The sequence below is a fragment of the Loxodonta africana genome, chromosome 20 (genome assembly GCF_030014295.1).
Source record: "Loxodonta africana isolate mLoxAfr1 chromosome 20, mLoxAfr1.hap2, whole genome shotgun sequence".
Taxonomy (NCBI): Eukaryota; Metazoa; Chordata; class Mammalia; order Proboscidea; family Elephantidae; genus Loxodonta; species Loxodonta africana.
Genome location: NC_087361.1, coordinates 73,255,555 through 73,280,003, shown reverse-complemented (window position 1 = coordinate 73,280,003; position 24,449 = coordinate 73,255,555). Strand labels below are relative to the sequence as shown.

At 50.2% G+C, this 24,449-nt stretch overlaps 2 protein-coding genes across 5 annotated transcripts in view; both read left to right on the top strand.

The window, feature by feature from the left end:
- The window catches only part of RNPEP (arginyl aminopeptidase), a 25,798-nt gene extending 13,249 nt beyond the window's left edge, over window positions 1-12,549 (top strand). Inside the window, exons 4-11 of one of the 2 annotated variants that reach the window (XM_023548256.2) lie at window positions 671-787; window positions 1,486-1,721; window positions 5,313-5,426; window positions 7,233-7,345; window positions 7,507-7,615; window positions 9,090-9,314; window positions 10,495-10,637; window positions 11,984-12,549. In XM_023548256.2, coding sequence (XP_023404024.2) covers window positions 671-787; window positions 1,486-1,721; window positions 5,313-5,426; window positions 7,233-7,345; window positions 7,507-7,615; window positions 9,090-9,314; window positions 10,495-10,637; window positions 11,984-12,142 — 1,216 coding nt within the window. In that variant the 3' untranslated portion in view covers window positions 12,143-12,549. The remainder of the gene's footprint in view (window positions 1-670; window positions 788-1,485; window positions 1,722-5,312; window positions 5,427-7,232; window positions 7,346-7,506; window positions 7,616-9,089; window positions 9,315-10,494; window positions 10,638-11,983) is intronic. The other variant, XM_023548257.2, reaches the window with a different exon arrangement.
- ELF3 (E74 like ETS transcription factor 3) lies at window positions 10,523-24,449 on the top strand. 3 transcript variants are annotated; one of them, XM_023548260.2, is made up of 9 exons: window positions 10,523-10,637; window positions 17,327-17,497; window positions 17,826-18,047; window positions 18,479-18,622; window positions 18,824-18,931; window positions 19,094-19,186; window positions 19,317-19,433; window positions 20,464-20,659; window positions 21,612-24,449. In XM_023548260.2, exons 2-9 carry the CDS (start codon window positions 17,335-17,337, stop codon window positions 21,724-21,726), a joined length of 1,158 nt encoding a protein of 385 aa, XP_023404028.1. In that variant the 5' UTR covers window positions 10,523-10,637; window positions 17,327-17,334; the 3' UTR covers window positions 21,727-24,449. The 3 variants fall into 3 exon arrangements, with proteins under 3 accessions (XP_023404028.1, XP_023404026.1, XP_023404027.1); XM_023548258.2 differs by having other exon boundaries at window positions 17,826-18,092; window positions 21,612-24,446; XM_023548259.2 differs by lacking the exon at window positions 10,523-10,637 and adding an exon at window positions 12,681-16,888 and having other exon boundaries at window positions 17,826-18,092; window positions 21,612-24,447.

Below are 24,449 nucleotides of genomic sequence, written 5' to 3'. Positions count from 1 at the left end.
AAAAAAACCAAACCAAACCCATTGCCCTTGAGTTGATTCTGACTCATCGCAACCCTATATGTTATTGCTAGACCATTTAAAAGCAAGTAAATCAGCATGCCTGTCTAAGACTAAAGACTTCTCCCTTATAACCACAATACCATTATCACACCGAAGAAAATTAACAATTCTTTACAACATTGATAGGTTCCTCCCTTAAGGTTCCTTTCAGTTCCAAAGATTGTATCATGAGAGTCCTTTCTGGACCTCTCCTAAAGCAGGAACAAGGGCAGGGACATTTATCGTGTAGCCAGTGTAGGAAGGGCTTTTCTGTGCTTTACCACTCATTTTCTAGGTGAGGAAACTGCGGCTCAGAGAGGTTAACAACTTTTGCAAGATTTCATTTAGTGTTGGAGCCGTAAGCTTTATAGCACCATGGGTTTGGACCCTCTGGCCACCTCCATGAGGCTGTCTTGGGTTCTTACTTCTCAGGTGTGGTGAACAGTCTCTTGTTTCTGTGCAGGTGATCTGATCTTGCCTTTCCTGTCTCAGCGGCTGACCAAATTGTCACCTTCATTTGGCTCAAAGAGGAGACCGAGGCCAATTTTCTGCCTCTTCTTGTGTTTTCAGAGTCAGATCACCTAGGTGGTCTTTAAACACTATTCTGGTCTCTCTACTCCCTTATCTGTAGGAGCCATGTGTGGGCCGAGCCCTGCCTGATTGAGGCTGCCAAGGAGGAGTACAATGGGGTGATAGAAGAATTTTTGGCAACCGGAGAGAAACTTTTCGGACCCTACGTCTGGGGAAGGTGTGGTATCACATTGACTCCAGTGTCTTTTGTTAAACTGAGTCTCTGGTTCCCCTCTCTTTTCTGGTGCTGCTTTTCTTCCATCTTTCTCCTAGAGCAGGGTCTCCAAAATCCCAGATGTGAAGGAGGGAAGAAAAGGAAGAAGGGATGAACTGGCCTCCTCCATTGTTGCTGAGGAGGGGACCTTGGGAGGGAGGGTCCCTGAGATGATAAAAATGTGCTTCACGGTTGCGAAGTTTGGGGATTGGGATACACTTGTCAGGGGAATTCTGTTGACTTGTTTTTCCCTGTGCTGGAAGTTAGCGTCACATTCCGTGTTTTCCTTTGACATCTTCAGACTTTAGCCTCCTTAGAGACTTAGGGTCTACTTTGACCGTTATGACGCCAGCAACCAGCAATGAGCTAAATGTGATAGAGCAGGTAATATGTTCATACCCCTCTTGGAATAGGGGAGGGGGACCGAGTAAGCAGATACTAGTTGGAAAAAGGAAGTCTCATTCTGTTGGGGTTGCCACTTGTGAGAAGGACAAGGAGCCTGGGCATCATTTTGAAGAGTGGGCCTTTGGTGTACACAGCCTGGTTAGTGGCCGCCTCTCTTGGAGCCTGAAAGTAGACTGAGGAAGTCATTGCTCAGGCACGTTAGGCCAGATCTGCTCCCGGGGAGCTGGGGCCTCTGTGACCTCTGGCTTCCTTGGCAGGTATGACGTACTCTTTATGCCGCCATCCTTTCCATTTGGAGGAATGGAGAACCCTTGTCTGACCTTTGTCACCCCGTGCCTGCTAGCAGGAGACCGCTCCTTGGCCGATGTCATCATCCATGAGATCTCCCACAGTTGGTTTGGGAATCTGGTCACCAATGCCAACTGGGGTGAATTCTGGCTGAACGAAGGCTTCACCATGTATGCCCAGAGGAGGATCTCCACGACCCTCTTTGGTAAGCCACTCCCAGGTACCCACCCCCCATTCCTGAGCCTGGGAGCCCCTATGAGATTCTTTTGAGAGTTGGGGACAGAGATGGGCATGAAGGGAGGGGGTAGTAGTACAGGAAACTCAGGTGAAAGGCCGTGGAGGGCTAAATGTAGACCAAAGTTGTTGTTTTTAAGTAAATAATTCCCACTTCACTGCATGTCCCTAGAATCAGTAGGAAGTAATGAAGGAGACAGAATCTCAAACAGTGTACGTCGAATAAATGAACTAATAGGTGAACTAACAGATTATCTCTAGAGTCTCCCATCCCCACCATCAAAGCTGAAGCCACACTTGATGCTCTGTTCCTTCTAAAACCAGACGCAGCCTCCAGGGGGAGAGTTACCCAGGGTTATTCACCCAGATGGCTGGTTAATTTTAAGAATGAATCATAAAATCATTATAATCATTACCTGCTATTGAAAACCTATGTGCCAGCTTTGTGCTAGATACTATATAAAAACTACATTATTCAGCAATTTCACAGGAGCCCTACAGAACCAATATTTCCATTTTGTATATGAGAAAACTACAACTCGAGAGGCTAAGAAGTGTGCCCAAGCACTTAGCCGGAGATTGTGGAAGGTGGAAGCCGCCACCGCCACCTGCGCTTTCATTATACTGTCCCATCTATTAACAAATACGACATTCCTTCCTTTTATCATTTTCTCTGATCAAGACCTGTGTATTTGGCATATCTGGAAAAACTCACACACACAAAGAAAACATGTACCAGTAATCTCACTGTCCAAGGTAATCAGTGTATGTATCTGTCATGGTTGATTGTGTCCCCCCAGAATGTGTCATCTCGGCCAGGCCCTGATTCTCAGTATTGTGTGATTGTCCACCGTTTTGTCAGCTGATGTGATTTGTGTGTTGTAAATCCTACCTCTCTGATGTCAGGCAAGATTAGACGCAGTTGTGTTAATGAGGCAAGACTCAATCTACAAGATAAGGTTGTGTCCTAAATCAGTCTCTTTTGAGATATAAAAGAGAGAAGCTAACAGAGAGACAGGGGACTGCATAACACCAAGAAATCAGAGCCTGGAGAACATGTCCACTGGACCAGGTCCCTGTGCTGAGAAGCTCCTACACAGAGATCCCTAACAAGGACCTTCCTCCAGAGCTAACAAAGAGCTAACACCCTAAATTCGGACTTCTAGCCTCCTAGACTGCGATGATAAACTTCTCTTTGTTTAAGCCATTAACTTGTGGTATTTCTGTTATAGCAGCACTAGATGACTAAGACAGTATTCTTTCAAACATTTTTCTGTGTGTGTGTGGTGTGAATTATCAGGCCATACGTGATTTTACAACCAGGCTTTTTTTTAGCTTAATAAAGTTAAACATTTTCCCAAGTCCTTCAATTTTCTTTTAAGACCGCATAGTGTGGATGTTGACGGCACTGGGTCTGGGTTAGTGTGGATGTTTCATAATTTATTCAACCTCCAGTTGTTAGATAGGTGGTTTCCAATTTTCCGTAGAAAGATTTTGACAAACATCCTTACATAGAAATCTTTCATTACCTAGAAATCTTAATGCAGATCTCAGATTTTTTCAATTCAATAAGGATAAAAATTTCTGAGTATGATTTTTAAGGCTTTTTAGTGTATGTTGTCCTGTCACCTCCAAGAAAGTTCATACAAACTTACATTTTCATCCAAAGTATACACAGCAGGAGCCTATTTGTGAACAGGCTCGTAATTAAGCACTGAGAACCCAATAGAACAAATATTATTACCCCATTGTGCAGATGAAGAAACTGAAGCTAAGAGGGATTAAGTAAGTTGCCCAGAGCGAGAACATCTAGTAAGCCGTAGAGCTGGCAGGTTAAAAAACCCCTTCCCCTCCTCCATTTCCTCGGGCAGTATTGGAGCCTAAAGGATCCTCAGAGACTCTTAGAAAAATTGTGTCAGTTTCTCATTTCTCAGAGGAACAGTCCGATGAAAATACTCTAAGTTTTCATAGGAGATCAAACTACTATCTCGAAAAATAAAAACACATTGACAGGGAAAGCTAATTGTTAGAGGAATAGGTGTAAACAACTCCTCCACTGTTTTTTTTTTTTTCTTCTTTTTAATTGTGGTGGAAATATATAACGTAAAATTGGCCATTTTAACCATTTTGGGGTATACAATTCAGTGGCATTAATTACATAATTTGACTATAATTCACCGCCATTTGTTTTCAAGACTTTTCATCACCCCCCTTGAAAAAAAAAACTCAGTACCTATTAAGCAGTAGCTCCCCGTTCCCTCCTCCCCTCAGCCCCTGTTAACCACTGATCTGTGTTCTGTATCTGTATTTGCCTATTCTAGATATTTTGTATAACTGGAATTAAGCAGTATTTGTTCTTTTGTGTCTAGCTTATTTCACTCAGCATGATGTTTTCAAGCTTCAACTAACTTCATTAGTCTGTTTTTTTAGTAAATTCCTTATTGTGCATCAAGTGAAAATTTACAGAGCAAATTAGTTTCCTGTTGGATAGTTTGTACACAAAGTGCTTCGTGACACTGGTTCCATTCCCCACAATGTGCCTGCCCTCCCCCGTTTCCCTTCTAGGTTCCCCATTTCATCTTGAATTGCTACCCCTTTCTGTCTTCTCATCTTTGCTTTTGGGCAAATGTTGCCCATTTGATCCCATATAATAGAGACTGTTCTAAGGAACACATGTTCCTGTCAGTTATTGCTGTTTATTTTATGAGCCCGTCTGTGGTTTGGCTGAAAGGTAGTCTCTGGTGATGGCGGCTTCAGTTCCAGTTCAGAAGGGTGTCTTAGGGCCATAGTCTCCGGGGTTCCTCTAGTCTCTATCAGACCAGTAAGTCTGGTCTTTTTTGTGAATTTGAATTTTTGTTCTACGATTTTTCTCCTGCTTTGTTAGGGACCCTCTGTTGTGATCCCAGTCAGAGCAGGTGGTAGTGGTAGCCGAGCACCATCTAGTTCTTCTGGTTTTAGGGTCATGTAGGCTATGGTTCCTGTGGTCCATTAGTCCTTTGGACTAATTACTCCTTTGGGTCTTTGGTTTTCTTAATTCTTTTGCTCCGGATGGGAGGAGACCAATAGTTGTGTCTTAGACGACCGCTAGCAAGCTTTTAAGACCCCAGACACGACTCACCAAAGTAGGATGCAGAACTTATGTACTGTGTTGTGCCATTTGACGTAAATGTCCCTCGAGTCTCGGAACATCGTCCCACGGGGTGGTTGGTTGTGTCTAAGAAGTTGCCCTGACCGTTGCCCTTTTGTACTCTATTGTCTGTGCTGATATATAAGCATCACCTACAGTTATGGATGTAGAAATAGCCACCTGTATCTGCAGATGAGTGTCTTCCCTTTCCCCCAGTCCTCACTTAGGGGAGACACTGACCGTCTGTGCTTACCAAGTCCTTCATAGCCACAGGTTGATAGGAGCTGAGTCAGGGTGTACCAGGAGGGCACACTTCAGGTACCTGCCATCATTCTCCTTGTGACCATCAGGGGGCAGCACAGCCTGTTCTGCCAGGAAAGTGCCCTTGGGTGTCCCAGGCGAACTCTTGGGGCTTACGGTTTCTTTTTACTGCAGGGGCCGCTTACACCTGCTTGGAGGCTGCCACGGGCCGGGCTCTGCTCCAGCAGCACATAGACATCACCGGCGAGGATCACCCGCTGAACAAGCTCCGAGTGAAGATCGAGCCAGGTCCTCTGTCTGACACCCCACCCCTAAATGGAGCACAGAGCCCCACATTGGTTCAGCTTCGTGTCCATCAGTGCACACTTAGAATAACTTCTTTGGGAAGTGAGGGGCCCTCCAGAGCCCTTTTTAGCCATTTCCCAGCCTCTGGACAGACTGAAGCCCAGCCATTTCAATAAGACAGGAGTTCTGTCCAAGTCTCTGCAGTTCTTAGTGACCTCACTGCCGCTTTATTTTTTTATTGTGCTTTAAGTCAAAGTTTACAAATAAGTCAGTGTCTCATTCAAAAATTTATATACACCTTGCTATCTACTCCTAGTTGCTCTCCCCCTAATGCGGCAGCACACTCCTCCTCTCCCCGCTGTATTCCTTGTCCATTCAGCCAGCTTCTGTCCCTGTCTGCCTTCTTATCTCCCTCCCCTCCAGACAGGAGCTGCCCACACCCCGCTGCCGCTCTACATTTGTACTGGTCTGTATAGTTTACAGGGTTCTTTCCCATTACTTTTTTTCTTTAGTTTTTGTGCTTTAGATGAAGGTTTATAAAACAAACTAGCTTCTCATTAAACAGTGCACATGTTATTTTGTGACATTGGTTACCAACCCCATGACATGTTAACACTCTCCCTTCTCAACCTTGGGTTCCCTGTTAGCAGCTTTCCTGTTCCCTCCTGCCTTCTAGTCCTTGTCCCTGGGCTGGTGTGCACCTTTAGTCTTGTTTTGTTTTATGGGCCTGTCTAATCTTTGGCTGAAGGGTGAACTTTAGGAGTGTCTTTGTTACTGGACTACAAGGGTGTCCGGGGGCCATGTTCTCAAGGTTTCTCTAGTCTCTGTCAGACCAGTAAGTCTGGTCATTTTATTTTCTTGTGAGTTAGAATTTTGTTCTACGTTTTTCTCCAGCTCTGTCCAGGACCCTCTATTGTGATCCCTGTCAGAGCAGTCGGTGGTGGTAGCTGGCCACCATCTCATTGTGCTAGACCTCAATCTGATGGGGGCTGTAATATTTGTGGTCCATCAGTCATTTGGACTAATCTTTCCTTTGTGTCTTTGGTTTTCTTCATTCTCCCTTACTCTAGACGGAGTGAGACCAGTGGAGTATTTTAGACCCCATTCCTTTTTTATCATCAGGTCAGACCTGTGAGTTTTGTAGAGCAAGAGTTAGCCTTATTTTACAGAGGATGGGATGCAGCTCCATCCAGACAAGTTAAATGGCTTGTCCAAGGTCATGCATCTCATCAGGGCACAACCGGAACTCTGATCCAGGTCCTCTGTCTCAAGTTCAGAGCTTCTTTATTTTCTCACAGTTTTTTTTTTTTTTTCAGTTGCATGTGTGACTAATCTAAAACCTTCTGTGCAGTTAAAGCTCTTGTTCCTTAGTGCCCTTGACTGTGAAAACTAACTTTTTGTAGATGGGTCATTAGTTCATTTTAGTCTAGAACAGCCATAGAAACAACACATTGTTCTGGGCTTGGGTGGTCAGGTATGTAGGTGGTAACTAACAGGACTGGAGAAGCAACTATGCCCTTTGCTGAAGGCTAAGAATTGACAGAGCCCACCTGAGCAAAGCATAGCCTAGGAATATAGAAACTCACCAGCTCCTCTGAAGGCTGGTTTCTTTGTGCTCTTACTGGGTTTGTAGTTAATGACTCTCTAAGGTTTTCTTTGAATGGATCTGGAAACATTTTTGGCCTTGTGGTTTCTGGGGAAGCTGAATTCTGATCTGTTGTTTAGTTGGTCTGAATCTGGAGCGAGAAAAGGGCAATGAGGATTATAGGTGTTAAATGCTGACATCTTGTCCATTTTCTCCTCTGCCAGGTGTTGACCCAGACGACACCTACAACGAAATCCCCTACGAGAAAGGCTTCTGCTTTGTCTCCTACCTGGCCCACTTGGTGGGTGATCAGGATCAGTTTGACAATTTTCTCAAGGTATAGTCAACTCTGAAGGAGGGGAGAAGGGAGAGGAGCAGAGAAGCAGCTGGGTTGGAGGGTAGCGGCAGGGGGCAGACGAGGTGGGGGTTGGAGGAAGGCCTGAGTAATACTCCTCAGGGGATCCAGAAAGGATCTGAAAAGCACCTCCCTTCTCCCAGGCCTATGTCGATGAATTTAAATTCCAAAGTATCTTAGCCGACGACTTTCTGGAATTCTACCTGGACTATTTCCCTGAACTAAAGGAAAAGAAGGTGGATTCCATTCCAGGTGAGCAGGAGAGCCAGCCCACAGGCTTCCAGGACACAGGATTGCTGCTTTACATTTGCAAACACCAAGGTGGGGTAGGAAGATAACCAAGGTGGGGTAGGAAGATAACGGATCAAGGTCATTTAGAAAGTGGCATTTTAGGGAGCAAACCCAGGGTCCTCGGCTTGAGATCACAAAGATGGCTTCTCTTTTTTGTTTTCCTTGCACCTGGACACACACAATCAGCTCTTTAACTCTGCCCAGAGAGCTGCTGCTGAGGTCCAGGCCGAAAGTCACAGGGCAGCCGCAGCCCCAGCCTTAGGATCATGAGTTGCCTCGTACGAGCAAATTCTGAATGAAGGGAAACCCCAGTGGTTGCCCTGGTTGAGGTTTGGGGGGCACTATCTCCAGAGAGAGAGTGGAAACCCACGGATGAGACAGTCCATTAGACATCCCCCCCTTCGTGCCGTGTACTCTGAGCTGCTCTGGGATTGCTTTGGAAAAGTCAGCTTACCCCGGCAGCTGGGACTGATCAGGCCTTAGCAGCATCTACTCTGTGGTTAGAGGCCTGCATTTCAAGGTTATGAGATTCCATAGCAAACGACAGTTAATAATAGTGCTTACTAGGCACAAGGAAGCCCTGGTGGCATAGTGGTTAAGGACTGTAGCTGCTAACCAAAAGGTCAGCAGTTCAAATTCACCAGGCACCCCTTGGAAATCCTATAGGACAGTTCTACTCTCTCCTACAAGGTCACTGTGAGTTAGAATCAACTCAGCGGCAGCAGGTTATGGGCTATACTGTGCACGAGGCAGTATAATCCTTACAGCACCCAAGCAAGATAGAATCCATGGCTGTCAAGTCGATTCTGACGCAAAGCGACCCTATAGGACAGACTAGAACTACCCTATATCTATATTCTATATCTGCCATATCTTTGTCCTGCGGAGTGGGTGGTGGATTCGAGCCACAGACCTTTTGGTTGGCAGCCAAGCGCTTTAACCACTGCGCCACCTAAGCAAGATGGGGCCACCCTCATTTTACAGACAGAATTGAGGCTCAGAGAGATGAAGCAACACACTCATGGCCTCCCAGCTAGTTGATAGCAGAGCTAAGGTAGGAACCCAGGCAACTTTGTCATGGATAGAGCCCAGGTGCTAAAGCACAAGGCTGTTCTGGTGGTCCAGAGGAGAACATGAACTTGAATAAAGCTAGGAAAGCATCCATCAACCTGGCCCTGACAACACAATGTTCATTTGCAGGAAAAAAAAAAAAAATTTTTTTTTTCTTAACTGTAGGAAAAGGTACAGTCCAGTCTTAAAACTGGGAGCCTGCTGGAACAAGTAGTGGTGGGAAAGTGGTATTAAATATTGGAGACAGAGTTGGGGGTGGAGAGGCAGAAAGGAGCTCGAGGTATCTGGGAGTTGTTTGGGCAAGTTGACCATGACCCTGCCAGAGACATTCTGACGGTATCTTTTTTCTCCTTCTACTAAACAGGTTTTGAGTTTGATCGATGGCTGAATACTCCTGGCTGGCCCCCCTACCTCCCTGACCTCTCCCCTGGGGATGCACTCATGAAGCCCGCTGAAGAGCTGGCTCAGCTCTGGGTAACTGAGGAACTGGACATGAAGGCCATTGACGCTGTGGCCATCTCTTCCTGGAAGACCTACCAGCTGGTCTACTTCCTAGATAAGATCCTCCAGAAGTCGCCTCTCCCTCCTGGTAAGAAAATGGGGGTGATTTCTTTCAGCCTGGTAAACAGAGTCTTTTTGTTGGAAGAGCTAATTATATCAGGGGCCAGAGAGAGACTCAGAAAAGAAGTTGTGGTGCTTGCCCTGGGTGGCTGGCGGGTGAACACAGCCCTTCTGCTGGGAGTGTGACGACAAGAGAAGGGTACAGGTTATACAAGTGCATGGGGAAGCCAAGGCAGGCTGTCAGGTCCTTGGCCTCTCAGGCAGCTCTTTACATCTGCTAAGTCATCTAACTCTCATAACTCCATAGTGACCTTACGTATAAAAGAATAAAACATAGCCTGGTCCTCTGGCACCTTCAATCACTGGCATGCAGCTGCCATCTTGCCAAGGGCCTCCTTTCTCCCTGCTGGCCCTCTGCTTCCCCAAACATGGTGGCCTCCTGCAGTGATTGATCCCTTCTGATGATGTGTCAAAGCAAGCGAGCTGAACAGTGTTCTGTTGTGATCTGTAAGGTTTTCATTGGCTAATTCTCAGAAGTAGATTGCCAGGCCTTTCTTCCGAGTCTGTCTTAGTTTGGAAGCTCTGCTAAAACCCATCCACCATGGATGACCCTGCTGGTATTTGAAATGCTGGTGGCATAGCTTCCAGCATCACAGCAACACACAGGACAGCAAACTAACAGGTGGTGGACAAAGTAGATACTGTAATTACAATCCCCAGGGAACACAGCATGAACCTGAGGCACAAGTAGGCCACATAAGTGGTGGGACTGGGATTTGAACCTACTCAGCCTCAGCTCTTCGCCATGAATGCTGTGCTGGTGCGCAGTCAGAAATAAGAGTTACCAAGTGGTGTTATTTAAAAAAAAAAAATTAAAGCCAAGATGACTTTTAGCAGGTTAGTGGTAAAACAAAAAGTAGGCCAGGGTATTTTAGGGGATACGTATGCTTTAACCTGGGGCGGAAAAATAGGATGATTATAAGAAAAGAGCAGAAGGTTTGTAGGAACATTAAGGAAACATTTGGTGGATTGAAGATAAACACGAGAACGAATGGTCAGGTGGCAGCCGGGAACCTCCTTGAAGTCTGTTCCCAGCTTTCAGAGAGCCTGAGGGCAGACACTCTGGGTCCCTGAGAGCCGGGCATTTAGGCCTCCGACACAGGACTGCTGGCAGAGTTGTTAACAACTCTTTTCTTTCTCTTTTATAGGGAACTTGAAAAAACTTGGAGAGACATACCCAAATGTCTCAAACGCCCGGAACGCAGAGCTAAGGCTACGATGGGGCCAGATTGTCCTTAAGAATGACCACCAGGAGGATTTCTGGAAAGTGAAGGAGTTCCTGTGGAGCCAGGTGGGTGACTCCCACCTACATGCCTCAGGCACAGGGTGGGCCCCGCAGCTAGTGTCATCAGAGCCTCAGGGGTCTGAGGTGTGTACTGACCTTCTCTGGAGCTGAGACGGGGAGATGGCCTCCTGGAGGACCCTGCACATCAGTCATGTGAAAAGTGGGGCTTGTGGAGGACTTGCCCTGGGGGAAGGGAAGCTTGTGGGCTTGGGGAGCTTTTTTTTTTGTAAGTTTTTTTTTATTGTGGTGAAAATATACATAATATGCCATCTCAACCATTTCTACATGTATAATTCAGTGACATTGAGTGTAACCTTGTTCATGTTGTGCAAACATTCTCACTATCCTTTCCAAGTCATTCCACCACCATTAACATAAACTCAATGCCCCCTAACCTTTGGTTTCTGTATATTTGCTTATTTCATACAAATACCATATAATACTAGTCCTTTTGGGACTGACTGCTTTCACTCAGCATGATGTTTTCAAGGTTCACCCATGAAGTGGCAGGCATCAGGACTTTATTTCCCTTTATGGCTGAGTAGTATCCCGTTGTGTGTTGGGGAGCTTTTTGCAGATCGGCTGGTGAGGCCTGAGGAAGAAATGGTCAGAGCTGGTCAGAGCTAACCCCAAACTGAGAAGCCTCATGAGTAATGGGGGTGGGGTAATGGGTCAGAGGACAAGAAAGATTAGTGACAGATAAGCCCTGTGACTTGGGAAAAATTGAGACACACAGCAGATGACCTTGTCAGAGTCCCCTGCTGGGGAAGGGCCTAGGGCTCTTTCGGTGAAGTTATCAGATTCTAGAGCAGGGAGCAAGACCGGCTGTGGATATAAGGCAATGCTGACTCCCCCATCCCTTTGAGGTGGGTACCTATTTGGAGGTATTGGGAGCCCTCTGAAGGCCTCACCAAGGTTCCATGATGTCGCTGGCTTACGTTATGTGAATTTGACTTGTGGATCTTTTGCTTCGCTACACTTGACCTTTACGTAGCCCTCACCTTTAGGTGGTACAGCCTTTGGTATCTGCCTGTCTGTCTCTAGCCACCTAATAGCTTTCTAAAAGCTTGCAGCCCTGTTATGTCACTCCTCATTGTTTTGTTGGGTGTAGAGTCCCTGTGTTACCATGGATTGGGGTGAATAATGGGATCTATCTCCATGGGTCTGTGGCCTCTAAGAAAATGGCAGAATTAGAGCACTTACCTCTGGGAAGCTCCTCATTCCAGTACTGATACCTACGTCCCTTTTGGCACTTGACCATGACTGCCATTACACTGGTACCAGGGGACAGGAGGGCTGGCCAGACCCACCAAACAGGCCGCTCAGGCCGTGTGTATATGTGTTTCATGCAGGGGAAGCAGAAGTACACCCTTCCGTTGTACCACGCGATGGTGAGTGGCAGCGAGGTGGCCCAGGCCCTCGCCAAGGAGACCTTTGCTTCCACTGCCTCCCAGCTCCACAGCAACGTGGTCAACTACGTCCAGCAAATCCTGGAGCCCAAGGGCAATTAGGGGCTCAGCGAGTGGCCTCTGCCTCTTCAGCCTTCACAGGCTTTCAGAATAATCGCTTGTTTCCAACTTCCAATTCTCCAGTCAGCTTCCTGCAGTTTCTATCCCCTCAGGATAACCTATTCTCTGGGCTTAGGTGTATGTGACTCTCAGGCCATTGCTGTGGTGGGAACCTCTGGAACGCTGAGGCCTGAGACCAGAGAACTTCCACAGCTCTCCTCAGTATACCAGCACGCTGCTGGCCGGGGTGGGGCAGTCAGTCTTCTCCCGCCTCCCCACTTAGGTCTGCAGAAAGGATTTTACTATTTCTTTTTTTGCCATTTCTTCAGGTACTATGCAAAGGGCTGGCGTTCTGGTAATTTTTTTTAGGTTTGATCTTTATTTTAATAAATGTTTTTAAGTGGAAAGTATTTAAGTTGGAGTTATAGATGGAGTGTTAAATTTCTTCTACCACTCGGAACAACTGGAAGGTGCCTGGCTACCACCACTGACTGCTTTGACAGGGATCACAATAGAGGGTTCCGAACAGAGCTGGAGAAAAATGTAGAACAAAATTCAAACTCACAAAAAAAAAGACCAGACTTGTTGGTCTGACAGAGACTGGAGAAACCCGAAGAGTATGGCCCCGGATACCCTTTTAACTCAGTACTGAAGTTACTCCTGAGGTTTCGCCCTTCAGCCAAAGATCAGACAGGCCTATAGGGCAAACGATAACACACTTGAGGGACGTGCTTCATTTGTAGTTCAGTCATGATGTATACGAGACTAATGGGCATACCAGCCCAAAAGCAAAGACGAGAAGGCAGGAAGGGACAGGAAAACTGGATGAATGGAAACAGGGAACCCAGGGAAGAGGAGAGCGTTGACACATGGCAGGGTGGCAACAATGTCACAAAACAAGTTGTATGTTGTTTAATGAGGAACTAATTTGCTCTGTAAACTTTCACCTGAAGCACAATAAGAAAATAATAAAACACACAAAAATTTAATTATAAAAAAAAAGTTTCTTCTACCAGGTATCCCCTCTGTGTACAGGTGTTCTAAGAAGGTCACTGGAGGAGACCCAGAGGATGACAGTGTCCCTGCCCTTAGGGGACTCCCAGGCTAGATAAGTGGGGGTTCCACACCTGCACCTGGAAGTATGGCGTGGAGATTATTGGTGGAACGATGTATAAATGGGTACACTCCAGTCCTCTGTGAAACCCCTAAATTCTCCATCTGCAGTACCCTCCTCTCCATCTTTTCCATTGCTAAAAAATGAGAGTTCTGGTGTTGTTCTCAGTATCTCAGTATCCCTGGGCTTCACTGGGCCTCCCCTCCTTTGCTCCCTGATCACTATTTTGATGGTATGGTAAAAAAAAAAAAAAAAAATGGTAAGTAGAGTCTATTCAAAATTTGGCACGAAGTTGAGATTTCCTGGCTTCATCCTGGAGATCTAAGCAGTTAGAAACTTGAGTTTGGTGGTGTGGTGAGGGGAGGGTTGTGCAGAAATACTGAAATATATTTAAGTTGTCTTTTATTTTATTTCATTAAATTCCAGGGCACCCCTGAACCAGTCTCCATTTGTGGCTTTGCCCTTGGCTTTGAGGTTATCAATACTAGCCTCTGCCCTTCCCTGCATGGGGTTTAGGAAAGAAAACACAGCTCAGCCGCTTAAATAGATTTGTTTTCACCCTCAGCAAAAGCAAGGAAATAGTGGTGACCATGTGGCTGGCTGCTGAGTGCCTCTGTCCCATGGCACACCCAGAGCTTCATCAGAAGAGAGGGTATTTTGGGTCTTAAGAGGGGGTTTTAGGGGCCCAGGATTGTAAGAGCTACTCTAGCTCCAGGCAATGTGATGGCTCTTTCAGGGCTGTGTGTCCCCGGCAGTGTGCTATAAAAAAAATGAGGGCTATTTAATGGCTATCCGGGTGCCTCCAGCTAGCTTAGCCCTGAGACCGGTGGCTGCTATTCCTTGCTGCGTATGAAAACCTACAGCATCGATGAGCCCAGTAATAGTGAAGAGTCACTGAAAGAAAAGGGCTGGAAGCTTATCCTGAAAACAGTTCTTTGACTCCATGTGTCCTGAGTTGTGTTGCCTACCCCACCCACGTTCCTATCATCTTAGAGGGCTGGGGCAGTGCTCCCTGCCGTCCCCAAGATGGGGCTGTGCCACTGTCTGGGCGGCTCTGTGGGGAAGGTCAACAGGCTGTCCTTGGCATTGGCAGAGTATTGGGAAGGCCCCTTGCCTCCTGCTTCCTAGCTGCTCTGACCACCACCATGGAATCTTCTTTCCACCCCTCACCCCTATCCCTCCAAGTAAGACCTCAAATCCAAGCCTTTCCCACTTATTTTCCATAACCTTCACTTGGCTGTTGAAGGCATTACTACTTGGAGATAAGGATTCACATATCTCACCTCCATTTCTGCACTTAAGCCCCCTGAAGGCAAGGGAGCAGATCTTAATCCCCTCTCTATACATCCTCCTCACCCCACCCATCCTCAGGGCAGGGAGCACGTGAGCAGTCCTGGGGCTAGAAGCCGGTTCACCCACATTCCAGAGTGAGTGACTGGGCCCAGGGTGTGCCTGCCTCTGGCTCCCTGGGGGAGGTCCCCCGAAGGGCTGGGGAAAATCCTATCGCCAGAGCCCCAGGCTCCCCTGCCACCCCTGGCCCGGTGGAGGCAGCCCTGGACATTAGCCCCCCTGTCTTCTAAGCACCCCGTAGTTTGAGAGACAAGATAAGCAGTAGATTCCCTGGGTTGGATTTTTTAGCCTTCAGTCTGTAGAGTTAAAAGAAAGGGGTCTCTGGGGTTGGAGTAACCTGTTGTTTCAGGAGCCCTCCACCCACCAAGGCTGAGTGCACCCTGGGTCACCCAGGGCCTTGGGCATCAAGGAGTGGAAAGGAGAGAGAGAAACACCTTGCATTGTAGATGCATAAAAAACTCCATCTGGAAGGTTTTAGGGATTAAGTCCAAACAACTTTCTCACTTGACTAGTGGGAAACTGAAGTGCAGAATCTTGCCCAAGACTACATAGTCGTGGAAACACTACAAACCTGCCTTCTCACCACTCTGTTACCGCTATCTCCAGGGTCTCAAGGGGGCCGTATAGGACCTTGTCTATAGAGAGGACCACACCCGTGGGAGACTCACTCTGCTCTTAGGGGAGGCAAGAGCTCTTTAATGGAGTTGAGGGTGGGTTCTGAAGCCAGGAGGCATGTCGTATGGGTAAAGCATGGGGTTTGGGCATCTGACATACCTGGGTTCAAATCTCAGCCATACCGCATAACTAGCTCGGTGTGGCCTGGGAGAATCATTCAAGCCCTCTGAGCTACAGTTTCTTCACCTTTAAAATGAGGATCGTTGTGCATTCCTTACAGGGATTTTGTAGGGATTAAGTTGGGGAATACGGTAAAAATGCCTGCTAAATAATAAATTATTACTGTGTGTACCTTTTTATTCTTTGAATGACATGACCCAGGTAGTCAGGCTTCTGACCACTAGAGGGCGGTAGACAGGTACTGGTAAACTGGGCAGAGTGAACAGGTGATTCGATGGGGGACAGGGATAAAGAGATCCTCGTGGGTCCCAGCACCTCCGGCAGCCCCCAGCAGAGGAGGGGGGGCTCCATCAGAGCCTGAGGGAAGAGCATTCAAGCAGAGCCAGGTCTCCAGAAGTGGCTGTAGCAGCCTTGTTGGATAGATGGGGTTCAGGTAGGCGAGAGTGTGCCAAGACTTTGCCAACAAAATCTAAGAGTGGCTCCTGTGGCTGGGGACCTTGGAGACCTGGGCCTAGGCTGGCAGGCCTGGCCCCCACCCACTAAAACCTGTTGCTGTGGAGTTGAATTCCAACTCATAGCAACCCTGTAGGACAGAGTAGAACTGGCCCATAGGGTTTCCAAGACTGTAATCTACGGAAGCTGATTGCTACATCTTTCTTGTGCAGAATGAATGGTGGTTTCAAACTACCGACCTTTTGGTTCGTAGCTGAGTGCTTACCCCTGCACCACCAGGGCTCTTTCCCCACCCACTAGCCCATAAATATTGCCTGGTGTTAGGCCTGGAGGGCCTCCCAGCCTGTGCCCAGAGGTGCCTCGGAAGACAGGCCTGGCAATCTGCTCTCTAAAGGTCACAGCTTTGAAAACCCTATAGAGCAGTTCTATTCTGCACATGTGGTGGAGTCGCCAGGAGTGGGAATTGACTCAACCATGACAACACCAACAGCCTTTTGACCCAGTTCAGCCAGGGGTTTGGATTCCCCCACCTGCCCTACCCCCTGGCCTGACCCCTGGGAGGAGTTTCCTGAGGCAGGGGGTGGCTGAAAGCACAGATGCCCACCTCAGCGACTCCCACCCACCCTCCCAGGCCAGTGCCCTGTGCCCAACCCCACAGGGTGTGGGATTACAGACTCTGACAATCATTAAACCAGCCGGGCCTGATTTCCCAGCACCCCTGCTAGGATCCGGGCCGAGTGGCACATAATATGCAAATCACCTGGGGCCAAGAGCCCAGTCTAAAGGCCAGGAAATCCCCTCCATCCAATGAGCCAGCGGCTCAGGTTACCGCCGGGGAGCACACTATAAAGGCCCTGGGGCGGGGAGGAGCTCACACTCTATTTAGGCGGGTGGGGGTGAGCGTGGCCAGCTGCCTTGGTGCTACCTGGCGAGCTCTTGCCGCCTGAGTCACTCGCCTGCCTGCTGTCCCTTTAGCCTGCCTGCCTGCCTGCTTGCCTGCCTGCCTGCCTGCGGCACCTATACCCCACACCACTCTGGTAGGACCCCATCTGTATACGCCCTAGCCTGGGCCTTGGGAAATTGGGGAGGCGTCTAGTGGATTTGCAGATCTGAACCTGCCCGTGCATCTCCGGATCGAGAATTTCGGAGCAGAAGTGTCAGGCGGTGGGGGCGTCCTGCGGGTCGGGGAGTGGAGCAACAGTTTTGGGAGGGACAGGGTGGTCATGACTGCCGGTCCCACTTGGGCCCAGGTGGGCTGAGGAGGGAGCCCCCAGCAGGGGGAGTCCTGTGCCCTTACCTCCGAGACCTTGGAACCCTTCTTGAAGAAAGGGTGCCCCAAGAGACGTTCGCCTTCCTACTCTGGGGTTACCAAGGTAGCGGCTTTTCCTGCCCCAGGCTTGGCCAGAACAGAATAGGTGGCACGTAAGGCAAAGACCCTGGCCCCTTACCAACCTCATCTCCTCCCCGCCCCCCAGGTAGCCTCATGGCTGCAACCTGTGAGATTAGCAACATTTTTAGCAACTACTTCAGTGCCATGTACAGCTCGGAGGACCCCACTCAGGTGTCTGCTCCCCCTGCGGCCAACTTTGGGGCTGATGACCTGGTGCTGACCCTGAGCAACACACAGATGCCTCTGCAGGGCACAGGTGGGTCTCGGCAGGGTGAGGGAGCGACAGATCCATCTGAGGGCCTGTTTGATAAACAGGGCTTGGACAGGGAGGAGGCTTTCCTGAACCAATTCTAGGGCTAGGGGCTGGGGTGATATAAGTGCCTGAGGTGTAGGGTTGGGAGAGTTGTGGCTGCTGTGAATGCCACGTCCTGCCCCTACCCTGGGAGGGTTCTCTGAGGGGTCAGGTGGAAATGGGCAAAGAATCCAGTCTTTTCTCCTGTTCCAAACGGTCGTCAGGAAGAGGGGTTGGAGGGTCTGCCAGGTCACGTGAGCTGACCCTGTTGCTGCACCCCGGCCCCTTATAGAGAAAGCCAGTTGGTCAGGGGAGCAGCCCCAGTTCTGGTCAAAGGCCCAGGTTCTGGACTGGATCAGCTACCAAGTGGAGAAGAACAAATACGACGCCAGCTCCATCGACTTCTCGCGGTGTGACATGGACGGGGCCACGCTCTGCAGTTGTGCCCTTGAGGAGCTGCGTCTGGTGTTTGGACCTCTGGGGGACCAGCTCCATGCCCAGCTGCGGGACCTCAGTGAGTCCAAGCTCCTGGTCAGGGGCGGATTAACCAGTAAGCAAGGTACGCGTGGGCTTACAGTAAGCAGGGTGTGCATAGGGTTACTTGTGTTTGCTTACTAACCTGTAGTGCACAATTGCACATGGGTGAAAGGTGTGAAAAATAGGTGAAATTGTGCGCTACAGGTTAGTAAGGAAGCAGAGGTAAGCCTGTGTGAACCTTGCTTATTGGGTAGTCTGTCCCTGTTTCTGATGCCGAGGGGGTTCAGGGGTTGGGAGGAGGCTGGCTTCTTTCCTGGTCCCCCTTCTTAGTCAGAGAGGCTGAGCGGAGTTTGGCACAGCGATGGGAAGGACCCCAGACCCTGGCCAGAGGGCACAGCCAGAGAGGAGCCCTGAGGGTGAGAGAAGTGTGCCACAGCCTGGGCCGACCTCTTCCTCCTTCCATGCCAGCTGCCAGCCCTTCTGACGAACTTGGCTGGATCATTGAACCGCTGGAGAAGGACGGCATGTCTGACGAACTCAGCTGGATCATTGAACTCCTGGAGAAGGACGGCATGGCCTTCCAGGAGACCCTAGGAGACACGGGCCCTTTTGGTGAGAACCCTCTTAACTCTCCTCCCAGCCTGTCCTGTCCCATCCCTGCCCCTCCCAGAGCACTAGAGATGACCCCCTATCCCAGGTTTCTTCCTCCCCTAATTAGAAAAATTCCCAAAGGCAGCTTATCAGACTCCAGGCAGCCTTCCCCATCCTGCCTGGTCCTCTGAGTCCCTGTGAACTCTGACCTCTCCCTCCCAGACCAGGCAAGCCCCTTCGTCCAGGAGCTGCTGGAGGACTGCCCGTACTACCCCAGCAGCTACGGCGCCGGAGCCCCCTCCCCAGGCAGCTCAGATGTCTCCACTGCAGGTGAGAGCCCTGTCTGGAGCACCTTCCCCGAGTGCTCTGAGCCCCTTGGGCTTCTCTGGGAGGGAGCAGGGGTAGGGTGGGCAGCGTGTCCCAGGAGCCTCAGGGGCCCTGCCCAGCAGAGGCCATGGGCAGCATGGGGCCTCACCCTGTCCACCTCCCCAGGCACCGGGACACCTCAGAGCTCACACTCCTCAGACTCCGGTGGAAGCGATGTGGACCTGGATCACACAGACAGCAACAAGCCTTTCCCTAGTGGTGAGTCCAGGGAGCTTCTGCGTCCCAAGAGGGTGTCCCACTGGACAGGACCCAAGTTTTCCTGTGGAGGGCTGCTCTCCCAGCACTCCTATCCTGCCCTCTCCTGACTGGCCACCTCCGCTTCCCATAGATGGCTTTCCAGACTGTAAGAAGGGGGACCCCAAGCACGGGAAGCGGAAACGGGGCCGGCCACGAAAGCAGAGCAAAGAGTCCCGGGAGTGTTTGGAGGGCAAGAAGAGCAAGCATGGTGAGCTCCAGGGTCTCCCACTTTGTGCAGGGCCAGGGGGTGGGCCTGCGAGTAGGGGGAGAGGGGTATTATGGCATCACTGGCATTCCCCCTTCTCCTGTGTTCTCTGCCTTCCACGCTGCCACCCACCCTCGTGACAGCTGTGCACAGCGGGGAGGGCTACATGGTAACTATCAGCCTCCACCACATTGCACAGCCTGGCTGGGTGGTCCTGGAGCAGAGGGAAACAGGCTCCAGAAGGAAGGGCCCAGCTTCCTGCACAACCCATTCCAGTTCTCTCTGCACTTGACCCCTGTCCTGCCTACTGGGACACCTTGGTGGGGGAGGAGGCTGGTGTCTGCCAGGGAGGGCCAGAAGAGCCCACAGTGGGCTGAGACCACCAGCAAAGAGCATGGTCTGGGGGTGCCTAGGCTGCTGGACTCCCAGCCCGCCAGAGGGTGGAGAAGGGGGCGACCCCTCCAGCCACCACACCGTCCTGTTCCTGTGGGCCTGAGTCCCCCAGCCTCCGCGAACCACCGAGAGGCTGCCACAAAGCTCCGTGGTCTCTCTTGCCTCTCTGCTTTTGCTCACGCAGTTGCCCCTCACGCACACTTTGCCTGGCTTTTCTCTCTCTGTCCTAGGGGAGGTGTTTTTGCAGAGACGCTGTCCCACGGCCCCCCAGGCTGGGCCAGTTCTTTGCTCCCTGTTCTTGCCACCATTTGGCATGGTTACTTTTTAACCACTGGACCAGGAGCCCCTCTGGGCAGTACTGTGTCTCAACCACTGTATCCCAGCCAGACATTTGATAGATGTTGAGTGAGTGAAACGTCTCTTGCTGCTTAAGATGCAAGCCAGTCCTCAGGGAGCTCCCATCTAGTGAGGAGGCAAGGAGGAAAGCAGCCGCTACAGTATGTGGCACCAAGTGAGGCCTGTTCCATGTGTCTGCCATTAGTACGCAGCGTGCTGGGATGGGTAGGGCCAGCTGGCCTGCGGTGCAAGGGGGCATAGCCCACACACCTGGCCCACTCACTGAGGGCATCTGGCCTTGCAGCCCCTCGAGGCACCCACCTGTGGGAGTTTATCCGGGACATCCTCATCCACCCGGAGCTCAATGAGGGCCTCATGAAGTGGGAGAACCGGCACGAGGGTGTCTTCAAGTTCCTGCGCTCTGAGGCCGTGGCCCAGCTGTGGGGCCAAAAGAAAAAGAACAGCAGCATGACCTACGAGAAGCTGAGCCGGGCCATGAGGTGAGCTGGTGGCTGGGACCCCCGTGCCCTGGCTGGACACCTGGGGGATCCGGCGCAGAGATGAGCGGGGTCAGCAGGAACAGAATGGTATTCGTGTGCCCGCCCACTGCCCTCTCCCAACCACTACCACCAACTTCTGCCAACCCTGTTTCATCCAACAAGTTTGGATAATAGCAATGCCTGCCTACTTCATGGAGTCCCTGGGTGGTGCAAATGGTTAACATGCTTGGCTGCTAACTGAAGAGTTGGAGGTTTGAGTCCACCCAGAGGCACCTAGGAAGAAAGGCCTGGCGATCTACTTCTGAACAATCAGCCATTAAAAACCCTGTGGAGCGTGGTTCTACTCCGACCCACACGGGGCCTTCATGAGTTGGAATCGACTCGACAGCAGCTGGTGGTACCTACTTCATGTGATTAAATGATCACACGGAGAAAATCTTAGCCTGACACACAGAAAGTCCTCAGTAAACTTTAATTAACAGGAAGATTTCTTTGTCCTGTCTGCAAGGCTTGTCCTAACCAAGGCACTTAGCCAGTGGTGGAAAGAACATTAGCCTCGGTCCACGCTCGAGTCCTGGCTCTCCCACCACAGGGCAGCTTGTGTCTGGGCCTCAGTTTGCTTCTGTGTACAACGAGGGTGGACTGGCTCATCCCTAAGCTCCCTTCCAGCCCCAAAATATGTGGTGTCATGGTGTGCCCCAGGACACAGCCATAAGTTACAAAGAAACAAAAGCAGAGCCAGGTAACCTGGACACAATCAAAGGCCGTAGATAGCTTCCCCTTGCAGGTGGGAAAGAGAGAGAAGCTTCAGGAAGGCTGAACCATGGTGGGTTAGGGTCAGGGTAGTCCAGCTGGAAACAAGTGGGGACCTCCTGAGGATAACCGGGACAGGTGGAAGGCGCCAGCACACCAGGGCGTGTTCCTGCCTGACACCTCTGACCACCCATCCCAGGTACTACTATAAACGGGAGATCCTGGAACGAGTGGATGGCCGGCGGCTTGTCTACAAGTTTGGCAAAAACTCCAGTGGCTGGAAGGAGGAAGAGGTTGCCGGGAGTCGGAACTGAGGGTCTGAATTAGACCCAGGACCAAACTCATGGACTCAAGGCCTGCAGCCCTCTTAGGAGGACAGCTGAGCATGGTGGCTGCCCCTGTTTGGGCACGCTCCCTCGTGTGCTTCTGTGGACAGAAGCTGAAGTGTTGGTTTATTGTCAACCACTGTCCTGGGATTCGGAGCCTGTGGCCTCTCCTGTCTGCCCTCCTCTTGGAATTACAAGTGACTCGAACTACTGACTATAACTGCAAGTGTAGTTCCTTTTATCTGGTGCCTCCTCAAACCCAGTCGCAGACACTAGATGCAGATGGCACCTTCCTCCTGCAGACGCCTGGACTAAGCCAAGGAGGCCGGGGAGGCCCTAGGAGAGCACCGTGTGTGAGAGGGGACAGGATGAGACCCTCCAGTGACCTCCAGCGACTTCCCTGCACTGGCCCCTACCTCCCTTCTCAGTGCTTAGACTCCGCGGGCGGGGGTCAGAGCGGTCCCTAATTTATGTGCTATAAATATGTCAGATGTACATAGATCTATTTTTTCTAAGTCAGTCGCCTGCCCGCTCCTCTCTCAATGAGTGCTGGTGGCCAGACTGGCTGTTCTAGGCCCTTGGCTGGGCCAGCCAGCGAGGGGTAGGTGACGCCAGGACCCTCAGAGCGGGCCTTCTGGCTCCTTTCTCAGTGGATGGAGGTAGAGACCTCCAATAAAGTGCCTTCTCAGCTTTTTCTAACCTTCGTCTTGGCTATGTGTGTCCTGAAGTTTGGGCCTCTGGATTGGATAGGGTTATGGGACCAGGGAGGGAAGCAGGGCAGGGGACCTTTAGAGACAGACTTGAAGAGGGGCTAAGCATGACCTCCGTTAGCAGGAGGGCTGGGCTCAGACATACTGGCTGGGGCTGGGAGGAGAGCAGAGGAAACAGGAGAAAACCTTCATGTGTGAGAAAGCTCGCGAGACCTCATTGCAAGCAAGGACATGAGCTTAGGAGCTGAGGCCCGGGGCCTGGTCCTGCTGCTGCCTCACTGGATCTGTGACCTTGGCCAAGTAGGTGCTCTCTGGTCCCGCTCCCTCTCTGTAAGGCTGGGGCTGGACCCAGTGTTCTCTAAGAAGTCTAGATTGCATGTCTGGCCTTGTGTATAGATGCTTTCGCGTTCCAGCCAAGCCGGCTATGAGCCGCATGTCTGTAATACGAATCCTAGCTTCTGTTGTCTGACCTGAAATCAGAGTTGAGGTCGTGTAGAGAGAAGAATGGAGATGAAGAAGGAGTGGAGCAGGAATTGACATCTGTCGGCAGCCTACTCTACGCCAAGTGCTAGACGCCACTTACAGCCTCATTCACTAATCCCCCAAGAAGGGAGAAGGTTTATTACTCCTGTTTTACAGACGTAGAAACAGGTTCAATAGGGCCAGTGACTTGGCCAAGGTCACTTAAGCAGTACCTTGGTGCTGCCCTGGAGCCTTGCCCTGGGAGCTTCTGCTAGGTCAGGGCTTTTCCAATGTACTCCTCATTAGATTCCAGAATTGTACTGTCCTGTTTCCAGTGGTCAGTGCATTTAGGTTTTAGAAAGGACGTTTTCTTGATGTGCGCTGTACACTACCTTATGTAAAACACCTTCTAGGTGGAATGTTTCTTAAGTTTGAGCCTTCAAATTCCATAGAGTTCATTAAAAACTCATTTGGCAAGCTTTAAGTGCTGTTTAGTTGGTTTGGAAACACCAGATCATTCCCTAAAGGGTTGTGGGTAAAGAAGGGATTTTGAGAAGGCTGTGTATATCTGCGTATGGAAACAGGCTTACCCTGGAGAAGCAAGGAAGGAGAGTGGGAATGTTGGTTGGAGACAGACATGGGGTCATGAAAGAACCTATGACCTTCTGGAGCCATCTTGGAAGAAGATGGTGTCCCTTACATTTCCCTTCTAAAGTGTGAGCAAGTTAGCCCAAGAGGGTAGGTGGTAAGGGCAAAGGTTTTAGCCTAAGATAAGACCTGGGTCCCATCCTGGCTAGGCCACTTATAGCCGGGGAAGCTTAGCCTAATAATAACCATCATTTCTTTAAAAAATTAATACATGCTAGGCATTGTGCTGATTTCTCTACATACATTATCTTGGGGTCCTCCCACATTAAGGGTCACCTGCATCCCTAAAGTCAGCCACATGTGGGAGGTGAGACTTTGGGACCCAGGGCATACTTGGCAGCACCTCCCTGGAGCTTCAGTTTCTTCAGCTCTAAAAAGGGGATACTAACATCGTGCTTGGTAAAGCATCAGCTAAAAAGAGGAAGACCCTCAACGAGCTGAACTGACACAGTGGCTGCAACAACGGGCTCTGCAGAGGACCGGTGTTTCATTCTGCTGTATGGGTCGCTGTGAGTCGGAAGCGACTTCACAGCATGCAACAAGAAACAAGAGTGATAGTGAGAGACGCAGACGGTACATGTGGGGGAGGAGGGTTGAGAATATGGAGCCCAGCCTCTTAATCCCCTGCCAAAGGGCTGGGGAGGCAGCTGTGAGGCACAGCAATATACTCTGACCTTTGTCCTGCTGTTTTCAGTTTATGAGGCGCTTTCCTCATCCCATTATCTCATTTGATTCGCACTACAGCTCTCGGGGGGGGGACTGAGTGTCCGCATTTCACTGATGAGGCTAATGTCTGGCCCAAGGTCACAGCCTGGCCAGAGTGGGGACCAGACCCTAGACTCCAGGCCAGAAACTAGGCAGCAGCATCCCCACCCCACTGTTGCTCTGTGA